This window comes from Anser brachyrhynchus, assembly GCF_964034855.1.
Source record: "Anser brachyrhynchus genome assembly, chromosome: 13".
Classification (NCBI taxonomy): domain Eukaryota; kingdom Metazoa; phylum Chordata; class Aves; order Anseriformes; family Anatidae; genus Anser; species Anser brachyrhynchus.
The window spans coordinates 14061945-14078297 of NC_137708.1; the positions used below are offsets into that span (position 1 = coordinate 14061945).

Sequence of the window (16353 nt, forward strand, 5' to 3'; positions counted from 1 at the left end):
GCTGTGTTACCACCACCACTGCAAAAACAGTCATCATATGGGGATATATCTAGTGGAGGGCTTAAAAAAATACTGACATACTGGTTTGATCTATTAACTTGATTAAACATATGGCTCGGCACATCTTTCTTTACTTCCAGGAATCAATTTGCAATTTTTTTGTGCTCCTGTCAAACATCTCAAAGAAAAAGCACAAGTAAACTGGGAATCTTTCCTGTGTTCAGAAACAGACTGAGGACACCTTACACTGATAAACAGGTGTCAGTGGTTAGAGTGCTGATACAAACTACATGTCAAGAGCTATTTTAAGCAAATGTTAGATGGAGAGATTGCTTCTGAGTTGTGTTGCTTCTGCCATCCTTCAGGCAATTGGGCTGCACTTCAAGCTTTGAATTTATTGTGCATGGACTTGTTTCTTCTTCTGCTCTCAGTGCCTCTTAAGCCTAGTGATAATCCCAAATAGATTTTGAAATACAGTTGTCTTGTACAGCTAAGGCTTAGAATATATCATTGAAACACACACATTAAATGAACTTTAGGTTTAAAGCATGATTTCAGGAAAATTTAGTGCTTAACACTGGTATAATTAAGTTCTTCTCAGCATCTTCTCTTGCCCCCACAAAGGTTGTGGCCTGTTTGTATTTCAGCAGCCTTAGTTCTGACACTTCTCAGCGCCCACAGCACACAGCCGCTCAGAGTCTTTAGAACATCCTCTGCAATTTATCCCAGTGGTGAATCGTGTGGCATTGCTTACTGTAAATATTTTATTATTTAGGAGAAAAAAATAGTAAGGGAAGCAAACACAGACTTCAGAGGCACATTAATGGGGATTCTGGTATCCACCTCTCATTGCAGCTGGGCAGCCGGCATTTTGTGTGCAGAGCTCCCATCAGGGTGAGGGATTTTAACCCTGATGTGGCAGGCATGGTGCTGTGTACACCCCCAGAGCTTTGCTTTTAGACAACTGTTGTCTGAAGGCATCCAGGGCCAAAATCTTCAAAGGGGTGTCTACGTCTGTGCTTGGAAGGATGAGACCAATTAATCCCACAGTCCTGCTTGGGTGGAGTGGGACGTGACACTGCCCTGTTTTTTCTGATCTCTGGACCTTCAGTGCACGTGGTTATTCACAGATTGCAAGGCTTTACCCTGATGGTCCTGTGAGCACCTTGTATATGAGTGTGCACATGTGTGTGAGCTGTGCACAGCTTCTGACTCAATGGGAAAGCTCTATCGTGACCCGTGTGGCAGGTGCACTGCAGTACGTAACACTCAGGGCATCTGTTTTCATGGACAGCTGAGGCCTGACACTAAAAAACTTTAAATTTTTCATCGTTTTTGTTAGTTATGCGGAGGTTCGAGCTGAAAGGAGGCGAGATCTTGGCCTTGAAGAGTCATCAATTGAACTGGCATCTTCTTCTGTAAAGGTACCATGTTTCTTCATGTTTGAATGAATAGGCTTTAAACCACAAAGTTATCACTTACTGATCTTAGGAAAATACCTCTTCCTTCTCCTTTTCCTTTCCTCCCCTCTCCTTCCAAGCCTTCAGCTGGGTTATGGCTCACACAGATACACAGAAGTTTTACACTACATGGCTCTGAGCTGTCCCATCTTCGTGCAGGCATAAAACAGCAAATTCAGCAGTTGCCTTGCGTACACCTCTTTTGTTAACGCCAACTTGTCATCAGTACTCAGACAAAGATTGGAAGTGGAGGGAAAACAACACAACTGGTTCTTATTCCAGATTTCTGCTCTGTTTGCACCGTTGGGCATGATAGCATCATGTGTAGGATTTTGACCAGAGCAGTAATTCCCATGGTTCAAATCAGTGTGGCATCCCAACATGCCTGCCCAATTAACAAGGTCATTTCGGTTCCTTTTAAGTTCTTCCTCTCAGTAGTTTACAAGACCAATAATCAAAGCAGCTCCCCAAGTGGAATTATCATTCCATTATTTTATAGAAAATCATGCCATTATTTTAAGAAATCATTTATGGGATGCAGGTCCCAGGACCTTTCACACTGGAGCAAGGGCCACCTTGCCTTCTCTCTCACCACAGCACGTTTGTGTATCCGTCCCCTTCATGCAACGGCTGAGATGTTTTTCTGCAGACATTAAGCTTCATCTGCTGGTGCAAGGCAGCAGGAGGAGAGGCAGAGCGACTGCTCCCATTCCTTGCTCTTCTGGAGGGGAGTGGGGTGCTGGGGAGCTCCCAGGGAGGCGTGGGGAAGTGACATGGTCTCCCACAGCCTGCAGGTGAAACAGCCACGTTATATAAACCATCTGCCAAGTGGTGTCTTGTCGTTGCGGGGTGATACCTCCAACACTGCTCATATTCGCTGGGTTAGGCTGTTTCGCTCTGGGCTGGGAGGGTGAAGGCATCGGGGTGCCCGCTGAGGGGCAGCCTGGCTGCCTCCCCGGGATGGAGGCGTGCAGCCCTGCTGGCCCTCCAGCACCAGGCCTGTTATTTTCCCTCTGATGAGCCATGCTTGGCTCCCTGCAGAGCCACGGCAGCTACCTGGACGTGGGGCAGTGCGGCAGCAGCCAGGAGGCCAGCCGGGAAGGAGTGTCGCTGTCGTCCCACAGCTCCCGCCGCTCCTCGCACACCGCGCTCTCCGACTCTGCCTGTAGGTGCCCGGCATGGCGGGGGTGTGGGGGCAAGGGGCAGAGCACCCTCCGAAATCCGTGGGTGGGGTGGGAGACTTCCACCAGCAGGGACCGAGTCGGTTCAGGGGGTGCTCAGCATCAGAGACTGAGGCGTTGCGGTGCCACCGGTGCCACATGCCGTGTCCTCCGTCACCCACGTGAGACCAGGGGTGGGCGGTTTGGGGACACAGCCCCACAGCACTCGGGTGGCTGCTGGTCTGCACGGGGAGCTCAGGCTCAGCGAGGACAGCCAGGCGCGGGTCTGCCACCCCACAGCCATGTCACAACAAAATGTCTCTTTTTCCAGCCACCTCGTCCATGCGGCACACCGACACCAGCACTCCCACCCGCCCGGCGGTGCCGGAGAAGGCAGCCCTGCGGCTGACGTTGGCTGGAGGCGCCCAGGTCGGTACTGCTAAAAAAAAAGAAAGAGCTGGCAGACCTCGGTCTCGCCCTCAGAGGGGTCTGTTCCCCACCTCTGAATGTGTGGGGCCGGGACTGGGGTGTCCTGGGGCCCAGCAGAGCTGCTGGAGGCAACATGGCTGCCTCCTGTCTCGGGGTTCTTTGCTCCTCAAGGCCAAACACCTGCTCACCCCACTTCTCTGGGGCTTTGTACATGTGAAACAGCTTTTGTCCAAACACTGAGGGTTTACACTTAGCAGGGGGCATGCAGGAGCTCACATTCTCCCCTCAGCCATCCACATGAAGCTTCCTGCTTTCAAACTTCCCGCACTTGTTCCTCACCGGAGTTGGGTGGCCAGCATGAGGCGGTACCACACCAACTCTGTGCTAGAGGTGCTGTGGGCCTGCAGTAAGGCGGAGTTTTCATTTCTAGGCCCTAGCAACTCCTCCAGCCCCCGGCGAACACCTCCCTCAGCATCCCGTGGCTCAGCCGGCAGTCCCCTCTCAGCACGCCGTGATGGTACGTGTTTGCTTCTGCTGGATATGCTCTGGTGTCCTGCCCCCGTGCTGGGCGGGGGGGGCGAAGGGTTTGTGCTGGGACCTGTCGGGCTGGGCCCCACTTCGCTGTCCCTGCTCCCAGCATGATCTAGGACACCGTGGTGACAGTTTAAGGGAAGGCTTAGACTCGTTGAACCACTGGGGGCTGCTGAAGACTCATCTCTGTATTGTTAGCAGCTGGCACAGGCTGATAAAACACTACAGAGTTATTGCCCTGGTAGAGGAAGGGGGTGGCACAGGATGTCTGAGATAGGCCAGGAGAAAAAAAAAATATATATATATATAGGAGTTACATATATAAATAATTATACATACTCATATGTAAATATGGATATAAATAATATTTATAAATAATAACCAGTCAGTTATTTCAGTAACCTGCCCACCTTGTACCAAGGAATTTGCTTTTCTGGAACCAGCATCATTACAAATGTGCATAGCAGGACCGGTCCTACCTGTGACTTGTTCTGCACTCCCCACAGCCAGTGTACCACTTCCCGGCCCAGCTGGGGATGATGCACCAGCTGAAAGAGCAGCTGGAGGAGAGGACTCGCATACTGCAAGCAGACATCAAGACGCAGCAAGAGGAGCTCCATGTCATCAAGGAGCAGCTCCAGCTGGTGCAGGACTCCAACCTGCAGGTACCTGCTGCCCGCGCCGTTCCCAGCCCACGAACAGGGTGCTGTTCCGTGCACATCAGTGACAACGTTGGCTATGGCAAAAGCACTTAGAAATGAGCTCTGGATAAATTGGTAGTATAGTCTCAGCTGGCCAGAGAGGTGTCTCCTGAGAGGTAGCTGGCATCACTGTCTGCTTAAGTATTTACGTGGTTTAGAAAAACAGTCGCAAGGAAGTGGTCAAGCTGCTCAGAAGTCCCCTCTGCGTGGTGCGCTCGGTGGTTCGGTGGCTGGTTACTGCTGCTGCGTTCCCTGGTGCCACCCCTGCGGCATGTAACAGGCGTAATGGGACTGGAGCAGTTGTGACTCTGAATGTGCACAAGCTAACATGACTCTCTGTTATCCATGGTTCGCTTTGCTGCTTAGAGCAAATTTAGAGCTGTGGTGTTATACAGCCGGCTGCCACAGTGCTGTGAAACCCCAATTTTAGTAGCAAAACTGAAGCACCATCTAGTGGCAGTTGCCATATACGAGCTGTCTCATCGTTCTTCCCATGACAACTCATGCACCTCTTCTTGTTAAAGATTCTGATGCAGCAACCGATTCCCTTGGTCTTCAACAACGTGCAGCACCAGAGCCCCAGGAGACCCCCACCGCCGCCCGGGACGCCCCGGCAGGCCAGCGCCAAGAAGTCCCCCCAGCCAGGCCCGATGGGGACCAAGCACTACGGGGGCCCCCACGAGCCCTCACCGCGCCAGTTCCTCAGGGAGCCCTGTGGCACGTCCTCCCAGGTGGCTGGCTGCCTTCCCTGTCCCCTGCCTGGCTTTTTATGCGCGTGCCTGCTGGCTCTAAGCATTACGTGGGGCTACCCGCTGCTGTCCTGCTCATCTCCGCCCTGCTTGTTTTACTCCATAGCTGGTACTATGAAACCTGTCTCAAGATCGTTGCAAATGACGCCATTCAGCTGTACAAATCAAAGCTCGGTAGCTTAAAAATGTCAGCGCCCAGGGAGTGCTGGAGCCATCCCAGAACCAAGTGGGAAGTCTGGCTTCTGATTCATGGTGCTTGCAATCACCACCCAGAGTTTTTTTGCAGTCAGCAAGAACTGTGACTTCATAGTTCAGGGAGCTAGGCATAATTGTGAAAGAGGGTTTGTTGCTTATTTTTCCTGGCCCAGATTTCTTGGAAGACAGCTTTGAAAAGCAAGTTTGACATCATTAGACCTAAATTCACTGCATAGGTCAGAATCATAGAATGGTTTGAGTCAGAAGGGACCTTAAAGACCGTTGTCCTATCATTACAATCCCTGATAAAGGATCCCTCCCCAGCTTTCCTGTAGGCCCCCTTTAGTTACTGGAGGGCTGTTATAAAGTCTCCCTAGCTCTAGAGAAGAGATTGGCCCCCCCATCTTCTTGGGAAAGGATTGTGGTGCCCAAAAATAGCCATGCAGGTATGGAGGAAGCAGGAGGAGCAGTCCTTGGGGACTTTGCACTCCCCCTCCCTTTGTAGGCTGCTCTGTTTTCCCTCGAGCTGTGTCCCGCTCTGCCCACATGCTCTGATGCAGCAGGAGAGGCTGCCAGCCCATGCTCTGCCAGAGCAATAAATGCACACAGGGTGTTTGTCCTCACAGACACACAGTTCCTATTTCTCTGTTCAGGGAGAACATCCACAGTTCATTGTCTTTTTCCCAGCTCCATCCTTGAAGCGGTTGCTCTAGCTGCCTAACAGGGAGCTTTAAAATCTTACCTGTGTGTTTACGTCTGCATTTCAGGTACCACAGCAGCAGCAGCACCTCATGAGAGGAAACCAAGCCCAACAAACGTGTCTGCCAGGGCAGACAAGCATTTCAATGCCCCTTTACAACAACCCCATGGTGTTTTCGCAAGCACATCCCATTACGGTGGCTGCACAGATGCCGACCGACATGAGCGAAAGGCAGCCGCAATCCGACTACAGCCAGGACAGGAGCCTCAGGTACGAGCTGGGCCTGTCTTCCCAGACCTGAGTCTTGGTCACTCTGAAGCTCCAGGGTCTCTTTTTTCCAGCCAAGATGGGTACTATGGCAAAAACATTACTTTTTTATACAAAGTTGGAAACTGCCCCAGACTATACAACTGCCTTTCAGGGAGGTATCTGCAGACATTGTCTAGGGGATCCAGCCACTGCAAAACATTGTGTAAAGGAACAAGAGAAACCAGGCTGCCTAGAGTCTCACCATCTATAAACATCTATAATACATTTTCATGTATTTCTCACGTGATTGGCAGGCTTTGGCTCACCTCTATGGGTCACAAAGTGACAATAAGTATCCTATTTCATTGCCTTTTTTCACGGAGAATCAGTGGCGCTTTGCATGCTTTTTGGGAGGTCTTAAGGGGCTTTTTTCTAGAGCCTGGTGGTCAACGGTTTGGTCCGTCCCTGCCCTGACTGTCCTCTCTTTTCCTCCACCGCAGAATGCTGCTGGACCAGTCCATCCAAGCCATGATGCCCGCCGCTAATGGCAGTGCTCAGGCTGCGCTGAGCGGCACCAGCAGGCAGCAGGGAAAGTGAGTCCTTGCTTAGTATCGTAGCAGGGCGCTTGCATAAGATCACACAGACACAAACCATGCTTGGCGGGGAGGGGGACGCTCATGGCAGGTTCTGCACGGCGTGACAAACCCTGCTGCAGTCTCATTCCTGCAGCACCCAGGCTGCCCAGGGTGGTGGCTCTAGGGTGGGCGTCACACGCCGTGTTTTCCTCCTCGTGGCAGATTCGTGGCGGAGCAGCAGACCTTGCCTCCCCCCATGCAGATGCAGCCCATCACCTGCAGCACGGTCCGGCCCCCCGCCCCCTCGCCCATCTTCTCCCCGTCCGTGGTGATCCCCCACGCCAGCTTCACCTCCCACCAGACCAGCGCCCCGGTTCACCTCCACCAGTGGCCGCAGCAGCAGGTGCAGCAGCACCGCCTCTACCTTCAGGTGAGGGAGCTGGAGCAGCTTTGTAGGTGTGCACGGGGCTGGGATTGGGGGCTGAGGGTTTTTTTAAGAAGAAATGGGGCTCACGACTAATCAGACCTAGCCTGGCATGACAACGTGCCTCCTGCTGTTATGTCTCAGCATAGCAAGTTTGTTTTTTCTTAATCAGCTGCAGTCACTTCCTTCAGTAAATGATTGTTTCCCAACACAAACTTCTGTAGAAGGCGATCTGGGTTTTTCAGTGCACATTTTCCTTCAGTGTGCTAAGTTAACGATGCTGCCAAGGAGGGGGGCTGTTGAAACTAATTATTAGTGAGCAATACACTCTCCAAGGCTTGCCGGGTTGGCAGAGGTAAGCTACAGTCCTCCTGGCAAAGATGGTAGCACACAGAGCAGGAGGAAGAGAGACAGCTGGAAGTCGTGCTGCAGGGCTGCATTTAGGGTCACCTTCTGGTACTTTGTCCAAGAGCCTCAGCAGCAAGGCACGGCGTGGCCGGGCACGGGGCAGGGCTGATTTGCCTTCGTGTCTTCCCGCAGATGCAAGGTCCTGAGGCGGTGCCGGGGGGCCCGAGCCCGCGTGTTTTCCAGCCAGCCCACGTCCCGCAGCAGAACCCCCTGAGCTACTTCCTGCACCCGCAGCCGCAGAGCCGCCACGCACAGGGCCAGGCCTGCAACCTGCAGGACCTGCCCGAAATGCAGCTGCCCTGACCGCCGGCTCCCCAAGGCAGGGACAACCTTGGCCGTGGTGGCTCGGTGACCCGAGCGCAGGCGGAGCGGAGACAGAGCCGTCGGAGCACAGACGGGTGAGGTCGGGCCCCCATGGGGGCCGGGATGATTCCACCAGGGGCAGATGGCTCTGGAGGACACCTCGTGGATTGGGATTTCCATGGGGCTGAGCTGGGATCGTCTGGTGGTACAACCACTGCCGAAGAGAGCCCTGGGGCTGTGAGTGGCCACAAGCCCCAGGCACGCCTCTCCTGGAGGGAGGGCACCTTCAAGAGCAAGGAGCAGGAGGATACACATGGTGGGGCTCCTGCCCACTGGAGCTCGGCTCCAAAAGCAGCTGTAAACTTGTCGGTGCAAAAGCTGTGCTTCATTTGGGAGCCACGGACAGGCGTCGGGGGTGCTGCTGCATGTCACCAAGCCGTGCGTGCCTGTGCCAGTGCCAGGTATGGCTCCTGTGACCAGGACGGTGACTGGTGGCCGGCTGCGGGAGCTGCTTGATCAGGTCACCACGGAGAGCACTTGGCACCGCAGCAAAGCCTTGTCCCTCCGTGGCTTTGGTGCTGGAAGGCACTGTGAAGGTAAGCCCAGCACTTGCAGCACACACAGGCCGCAGCAGTCACAGGAGGGATTGCCGTGTACATAGCTCTCGTCTCACTCTAGTAGGTCCGTTGTGGATTTTTTTCCTTTTTTCTATACCTCAACCCCACCGTTTTTGTTTTCCAGGAGATTGGATAATGCTGCTAATTTACATAACACCACTTTTGCCTGAATTTCGTACTGTTGTTATACCAGCTCACATCACAACTAGTAAGATACTCGTCATGTTTTACTTTGGTTAACAAGTGCAGATAAATTTATATGGTTTTTACTCCCTGTAGCCAAATATTTTTCAGGTTACGGACAAAGAATCCTTACTCTTTCTTTTCTGTTGTTTTGTTTTGTTCCAAGTGGATGTTGTTGTGTATGTTTCTTTACATGAAAACAAGCAAACAGCACGTAGACCATCATGTGACAGCAAACTTTGTGGTTTTGCTAGGTCATATTTCAATTTGACAACCCTGAAACGTATACTCACAATGACACAGGCACTGTTACAAGCCTGTAGGGTCAGCAATAAATTGTATTTTTGTAAATTGTCACTTTTTAACTATATGTTTATATTTATGAATTGAAAACGAGTTTATTCCTCAGTGGGTGTATAGTTGTGTCCCTACTGTTTGTGTCTTTCCAAAGGAAAAATGAAAATGTACATTTTTTGAGGCATTAGTAGCTGAGTACTAACCGTGGGCACTGTTCCAGCCCAAACACAGAAGATGGTTTAGGCCATTATTTAAGCTGTGGCGGATGGTGGTTAGTTAGGAGCAGGGTCATCCAGCAGGGCTGCACCAGCATGCAGCAAGAGCAATGTTTGGGGACAGGTTTGTTTGTAACCCCTGTCGTGACCAATCAAAGCTCTGGGGGGGAGGGGGGGGTTGGGGCTTTTTATTTTTTTTTATTTTATTTTATTACAAATATTTGTATTTGTTTTTTCCCTGGCTCTCTGCCCCACCCCAGCAGCTGCACAGTGGTGCTGACCCCACAGCCTCTGGCACAAGTAGCCCTGGCTTCAGGAAACAGGGGAGCGGGCAAGGTGGTGTACAGGTGGGGGTACAGCTGTAGCTGGAGACAGCGGGCGCTGCAGGGACACCTGCATCTACAGCTCGCATGTGAACAAAAGCTGTGAGAAGCCCGGCCTTCCACGGGCCTTGGTCGCTTGGTGCTGGGGGCAGTGGTTGTGCGCCCCAGGGATGCCGGCAGTGAAGAATTGGGTGTCGCAGAGCAGGCGGAGGGGAGGTGCAGCCACGGCCTACAGCAGCATGAGGACGAAAACACATGCACAGAGGCTCGCATGTGTGCTAAGGACACGCTGCTGTACACAGCTGATGTCCCAGTGCTGCTGGTGGGAGGCAAAGGCCATGCAGTTCCCTGCCTTGCCCACTAAACCGGCAACACAGCGGCTGGGCTGCAGTGTGCCAGCCCTGTGCGTCAGCCCAGGCATGGTGGGTGTCAGTGAACCCTTCTTGGTGGTGGTGCTTGGGGTCGGGGTTGGGGTCTGGGGGAGACAGGGGGTTGTTAGCAGGGCTTGCTAGGGAGGAGGCAGGAGTTTGCTGCCTTTCAAAGCAAGTCCAAGGAGTGGTTGGAGGGGGTTGAAGGGCAGTGGGTGTGCCGGACGGGGCTGTGCCCCCTGCACAGCCCTTCTGATGGCAGCCTCTCGGCAGGGAGTGTAGGTTTGCAAGGATGTTTACATGTTCAATTGGCCTTGCAAAGAACAAGCGATGTAAAACGCACTTTATCAGAACCTCTCCCCTGAACACACTTTAGTTCCAGAGCCCACCCCAGCTGCTGGTGCAGGTGCTCGTGGTGCCAGGCGCGGGCACCCAGCACAGCACGGGCATGGGTATGGGCACAGGCAGAGCGGGGCTCCCGAGGGCAAAGTCCCCCAGCCCCACGGTGGGGCTGGTTCTGTCCCTGCTCAGCCTGCCTCCGGGCAGGGGCAAGGCTGGCTCAGGGGCCCGGGCTTTTTGCCTTCTGTCACCACTCACGCTCAAAAGATAAATGACTAAATAAATCTCTTTATTCAGGTTGAGTTGTATTTGTTTACCTCCGTGTTAGCTACGAGCTGTGTTTCTGGGACCTGTTTGGAATGGAGGGTTGCTGGTGGGTTTGGTTCACTCCCAGGTACTTACAAGGGACCCCAGGCGTGAGGTGGTCACATAGGCGGGTGGGAATATGAGCAGTGCTGCCTGTGCCAGGAGCTGGGCTCCAGCATCAGTGCTCACTAATGTCCTGAGGCTTTCTAGCACACAAGCACCTATATAGTATCTCTCTCTACATATATAGATACACAGATATGTTTTTAATGTGCATATATATGTATATCTATATATATAGGCCACACAATTCCAGACCTCTGAAAACACAGGCAGCTTTAATTAATAAAGTCTTGCACTTTTAGCATATTTGTACATATAAGCTAAAGCCTGCTGGGTACCATCAGGCAGCTTTGACAAACACAGTGAGAAGTTACTGTACATATTGTAACATAGTCCATGTAAAAAAAAAAAAAAGAGGAAGAAAAAATATGAAACAATCTTAGAACTGACTATAAATCTTGGTTTATTTTATATGATGTCAAATACAGATACGTTTATAAATGTTACTATTCTTAAAAGTATTTTGTAATGGGAAAAAGGAAGTGTCTTATGAAGATGAACAGTAAAGATTCTCGTTTTGAATCTATGTACCTGCACAGCTGCATTGGATGGCGGTCTGTGCATTTTGACAAGCTTTAAAGAGATTGTACATAGTATTTTCAAAAAAAAAAAGAAAAAGAAAAAAAGAAATAAAAGCATACTTGCAAGACCTCTTACACAACTTGTGCTGTTGTTATTCCCTGAGTGGTGTGTGTCAGGCAGATGATCAGACCGCTCCTTGCTCTCTAGGAGGTGCAAGAGCTGCAGCCATGGCACGCACATACACGTGTATAAACAGCTGAACAGAGGGGGCTCAAGAGACCAATTTTCATGACCAGTGCCAGAAGGAATAAGGGCAACACGTGAATTTGAAAGAACAAGGTATCAGTGTCATATATTTGCACACATATATTTGCATAAGTGTTTTAATGTGGATTGAAAAACAAGTAATGCTGCTCTTCCTGGCTTTACTCACCAGCCATCTCAGCACTGAAGCAAGCACAGGTTTCATGCGCTGCTGAACTACACCCAGCCTTCAAAACCTGGATCTCCTCTTTTATTCACTTTTGGAGGGGTTAGAGTCCTAGTGTGGTCCTTGTGTGGCTCAATCCTTGCTTCAGAAAGGACTGGCTAAAAATGGTTTTAACGTGACTGATGTTTTTGAACAAACTTCTGACGCAGTCCATCGTGCAAAAGAATAGTGCCTCAAACTTTTTTTTTCTTAAGTGAAACATTTTTTATTTAACACCCCATTTGTCTTACAGTATTCTGCATACAATACATTATATAAAAAGCCAACCTGCCAACACCAATGTGTTGCCTTCTTGGTAAAGTGACAAAGCTATAGCAAAAAGACAAAATAGCCTATGTTTCTGGAGACAAATTAGAGTATTTCATTTTTTAGTTCAGGTAATAACTGCAATCACAATCAAGAACCCTGTATAGTACAACTGGATGAGAAATCGCTAATAGAATCAACACACAGCTATTTCTTAGTTGTTATATTAGCAAACTCTTCTAAAAAATATATTACTATATAGCCATTAGAGTGAGGAACAAGTGGCTTGTCTTAGGAATGGACTGAAACAGAGAGTGCTTATTCCGAATCACATAGCAGTGACCGTTTCTAAGTCCCTGGAAATGCCCCTGTTTGAGTTATAAAGGGCTCTCCCCTTTCATGGTGGAAAGGGCTCGTATTTTTATTACCATCAGTGGAGCTATTCCCTCACCTCATGTGTTCAAGCCCTTTGGGGTGACTGTGCAGAGACAGTGCCGCACCTGTTGTACACAAAGGGGTTGAGCAGTCACGGAGCAGCACGTGCCGTATTGAAAGGCTGAGGGAACACTACAGCTCTGCTGGCCATCCCCATGGGCAGGTGATTGCGTTTGACGAAAGGCATTTTATGTGCATTATCAACAATAATAATGGCCCAGCCACAAGAAAGGGCTGTGCAGTGCATGCCAACAGCCACTGAGAATATTTCAGGACAAATAACCATGGCACAGCTGCCAGGGCCCGCTGGTGACACTGCAGAAGGTAGTGCAATTTTAAAACTGTATAAACAGCATCACTAGTGTTAGCAATCTATATCTGAGCTACAATCATCTACTTTGTACTGAATGTTGTACATTCATTTATTTCCTATGACAGAACCAAAAATAAAAAATAATCAGATAACTTAATGAAAACTGTTCCAGGAAAAAAATAAAACTGAGACGTGAAGTGATGTATCCATACTCATTTAACCACACTGCTTCCTATTGTTGAGTAAGCTGCTCAAAAACACTTCTAAAAACTTCCAAGTTGCAATTTGAATGGAAAGTCCCCCCATTGGGAAGTAGCTGAGTAGTGCTGGGTCAGACACTCTGCAACCAGCAGGCTCCCTGCTAGCGCTTCTGCTTAACTCCCCGCTACGTCTCGCAGCTGACCTCTTGCAACAGAAATGTGCTCACCCACTGAGTCCTAACGCAATACAATGTGAAACAGCATTCATCTTTGCAACACCAAATATATTTTAAATATATATTTTTAAAAAATTGTATGCTGGTAATCTCACTTTATACATAGATACGATATAGCTGACAAGGATTACTACATCACTGGTAATGGCTCTATGGTTTCTTGGACTGACACCAACAGAAACTGGTATTTCAAAAAGGTGCTCAGTTTTGCATAGCCAAACCGTGTAATAACACGAGGCCATTCTTATTTTGCAGGTTTCTTCAGTACAGTCTTTTGTACTTCGATTTTAACTTGCATGGTTTTTTTCTTTTTTCTTTTTTTTTTAAACAAATATATTGGCTCTCCAATTGAAAATGTCTTTGAGTTTTAAGAATTTCATGTCACTATGCTATGTTGCTTAGCAAACAGTTTATAGCTTTGACTACCTATTGAAATTGGAAATATCCATCACGGACCTACAAAAGCTTTTTGTCTGGGTAGCTGTCTCTCTTTTCATGGGGCTACTTTAACTTCAGCACAGCTGCTTGCATAAGAATTACTCACTGAGCAAAGCTTATCTGAGTACGTCCTGGACTAGAACATCAGTATCATCTGCTTTATATTTCTAAAACAACATTAGGAAAACAGTGAGCAAACACATTTACAAACACAGTGTTGCCCTACTTTGCCTCAGAAACATGCATATGAATAAATTAGTTTGTATGTTTTATGCATAAATATACAAATCAGATTTATATTGTATCAACTATGACTACTTTATGAAGGCTTCTAAAACAAGCTTCCTCATTTTTCGCAAATGTCTTGTATTTTTTGGAGTTACTTTTCATTCAGTAGAACTTTACATTAATACCTGAGAGTGCAGAGAAGAGGAGAGGAAATAATACGTACATTCATTGCTCCTGATCAAAATTGTATTCTTTAAAAGCAACATGGAAATTTTAACCCCGATTGCAATTATGGCATTTCAGCAAATGCTTGTAACACAAGTCAGAATTTCATGTTACTCCTCATTCATTTTAGTATTGCAAGAAAAACAACCAACAGTGAATGGTTCCATCCCTATTCTGTTTCTGCTTCTTTGCAAAAAACATGCACAGTATACAGTAATGCTGCCCTGAAGAAAATGTTTGTCGTACAGGCTTTAAAAGCAGTCATTTTTAACCAGTTTAACAGATCTCCAGTTTACTTTGTTGTTATTACAATACAGGCTCTTCCCCTGCTTCTCTAAACCCATTCTAGCACAAGCTACCTAAGGTTCAAGGTCAACATCCATGAGCATAAACACTGGCAGAGCTTACCTCCCCAGGATCTTTACTCTATCTTTATTTATTTATTAAAAATTCCAATTTGGATTCTAGAGGGTTTGCTGTTGCCATGAATCCTGGCAGATAGAAAATAACAACAGCAATAATCCAAAGAGCTATAAAAAAGAATTAATAATCACTAGGTTGAGGTGTGGACGCCGGGTATACAAAGGAGCAACTGCAATCTGTCCGTAGCAGTTCCATGGTCACGTTCAGCTAACTAGGAAGCAGCTAAGGATGGTCTGTCCTTGGGCATTCCAAACACAAACAAAACTATACATTTCATCAACATACTCCTAAGATGTCATCATGGAAGATGAATGGCAACCACCATATGGTCAAACAGATTTAGCCACTGTTCTCCCTCAATTTCAACAACCTATACCACTAGCCTTTGCATCTGTGTGCATCCTGGATGACCAAGCACCTTACATCCTTTTTGTCTGTATTGAAGGAGGATTGATATGAGAACGGGAAAGAAATCACAAATATAGGCTGAGCTACAAAAACAGGAAATTAGTTTTAAGGGCCACACTGCAAAAATTGAGATGTGGGCTGCAAGAATGCTGTCTGAAAACTGACAATGAGGGACTGGAATCTGCAACAGTCAGGACCATCGGTGACACCAAAGCAGGGGAACGGTAAGCAGGACAACTTTATTTCCTAACCTCAGGCTCTTGTGCCCACCACAGCTACCAGTTCAAACCTCTGTTCTTAGTCTTCACCCTGCTTTTGATCCCAGTCCACATGCAGACTTGGAAATTACTCAACTAACCTGGAAGTCAACCTCTTAGCTGTTAATAACTCATTTTAAGTGGAAAATGTCTGGAAGTCATTACATTTATCCCAGTAATAGAAATGAACCTGCAGAGCACACACTTTAACAGCTGTCATTCAGAAAGGTTTGTTATAGGTCACACCTAGTGTTTTCTAGCAATGTTGCATATTTTAATAACATGGTAAAGACAGTTTATCCTTCAGCCCCTGCTTGGGCTGAAACTTATGAACAATGCAAGAAAGTGATTGTGCTTCAAACTATTTTTATTTACATCAAAGCATACCAGTAATCTGATATTTAAAGCTAAATCTTCAAACCCCGTTCCCTATGTAAACACCATACTCAATTTCCATAGAAACAACCTTCATTTGCAAGTGCTTTATGTGGTTAGTTCAGAGTCAAAGATAAAGCAAATTACACTCTGGTTCTTGCTTTAAGTTGCAAATTTTTAGCACTCTCTATTTTAGCTTTTATCTCCTGAGGTTTCTCAAAAAATCTCACAAAGGCTGGCTCATTTAATAAGGATGCCAAAATCTGTTCAAAGGCAAAAGACCATTCATGGTTCCCTTTCAAACTCTGTGCCCTACCACCTTCAGTCTGCTTGGAGCTGCCTTCCTCCGGCCCTTTTTGGAGGCTTTCAGCAGAAACCTCTGTAATGGCAACTGGACTTTTGACTGGTGACATGGGACCTTGCAGTCTTCTCCCAACTTCTTCCATTTTCAGCAGGAGGCTGGTAACCACTGCTATAGCCCGGTACAACAGTTCCTCCTCAGGATCCCCGTGGAATAGATTGTAAAGGGTTTTGGAGAACTGGATGAACTGAGACTACACGGATAACAGAAGAGACTATTTAGAGAACAGCACACAACTCTCATTTCTCACTCCACACTGTGATCTCGATCCAGCACTTGATGCTGCTAGGCACCTGATAACAACTGCTCTACTAACAGTACGGGCCTGGACCAGCCCTGCTAAAACAGTGTGTCTGGAAGTCCCTCTCTTGCAGTTTACAGTATGCTTACATTACAGTAATTTAGAAAAACACAGTCTAATGGTTAATGTGAAAGCCTGAAATTTAAGGGATCCTAAGAATCCTTTAGAAAAATACTAACAGAACTTAAAAAGAGATACAGCAATCAAAACCAGGCTTCCGTAGTTCTCTGACACAGATTG

At 48.1% G+C, this 16353-nt stretch overlaps 2 protein-coding genes across 14 annotated transcripts in view; one reads left to right on the top strand and one right to left on the bottom strand.

Annotated features, from left to right (window-relative positions):
• The window catches only part of PASD1 (PAS domain containing repressor 1), a 97241-nt gene extending 88200 nt beyond the window's left edge, over nt 1-9041 (top strand). For 10 of the 12 annotated variants that reach the window (XM_080553994.1, XM_080553991.1, XM_080553992.1 and 7 more), the window contains 10 exons: nt 1343-1424; nt 2502-2625; nt 2952-3049; nt 3480-3566; nt 4087-4245; nt 4806-5012; nt 5993-6195; nt 6675-6767; nt 6972-7179; nt 7714-9041. In XM_080553994.1, coding sequence (XP_080410120.1) covers nt 1343-1424; nt 2502-2625; nt 2952-3049; nt 3480-3566; nt 4087-4245; nt 4806-5012; nt 5993-6195; nt 6675-6767; nt 6972-7179; nt 7714-7884 — 1432 coding nt within the window. In that variant the 3' untranslated portion in view covers nt 7885-9041. The remainder of the gene's footprint in view (nt 1-1342; nt 1425-2501; nt 2626-2951; nt 3050-3479; nt 3567-4086; nt 4246-4805; nt 5013-5992; nt 6196-6674; nt 6768-6971; nt 7180-7713) is intronic. The other 2 variants (XM_080553989.1, XM_080553988.1) reach the window with 2 other exon arrangements.
• A 2805-nt stretch (nt 9042-11846) lies between these two features.
• Nucleotides 11847-16353, bottom strand: part of TBC1D8B (TBC1 domain family member 8B) — a 39591-nt gene continuing 35084 nt past the window's right edge. For both annotated transcript variants that reach the window (XM_080553972.1, XM_080553971.1), the window contains one exon: nt 11847-16005. In XM_080553972.1, coding sequence (XP_080410098.1) covers nt 15595-16005 — 411 coding nt within the window. In that variant the 3' untranslated portion in view covers nt 11847-15594. The remainder of the gene's footprint in view (nt 16006-16353) is intronic.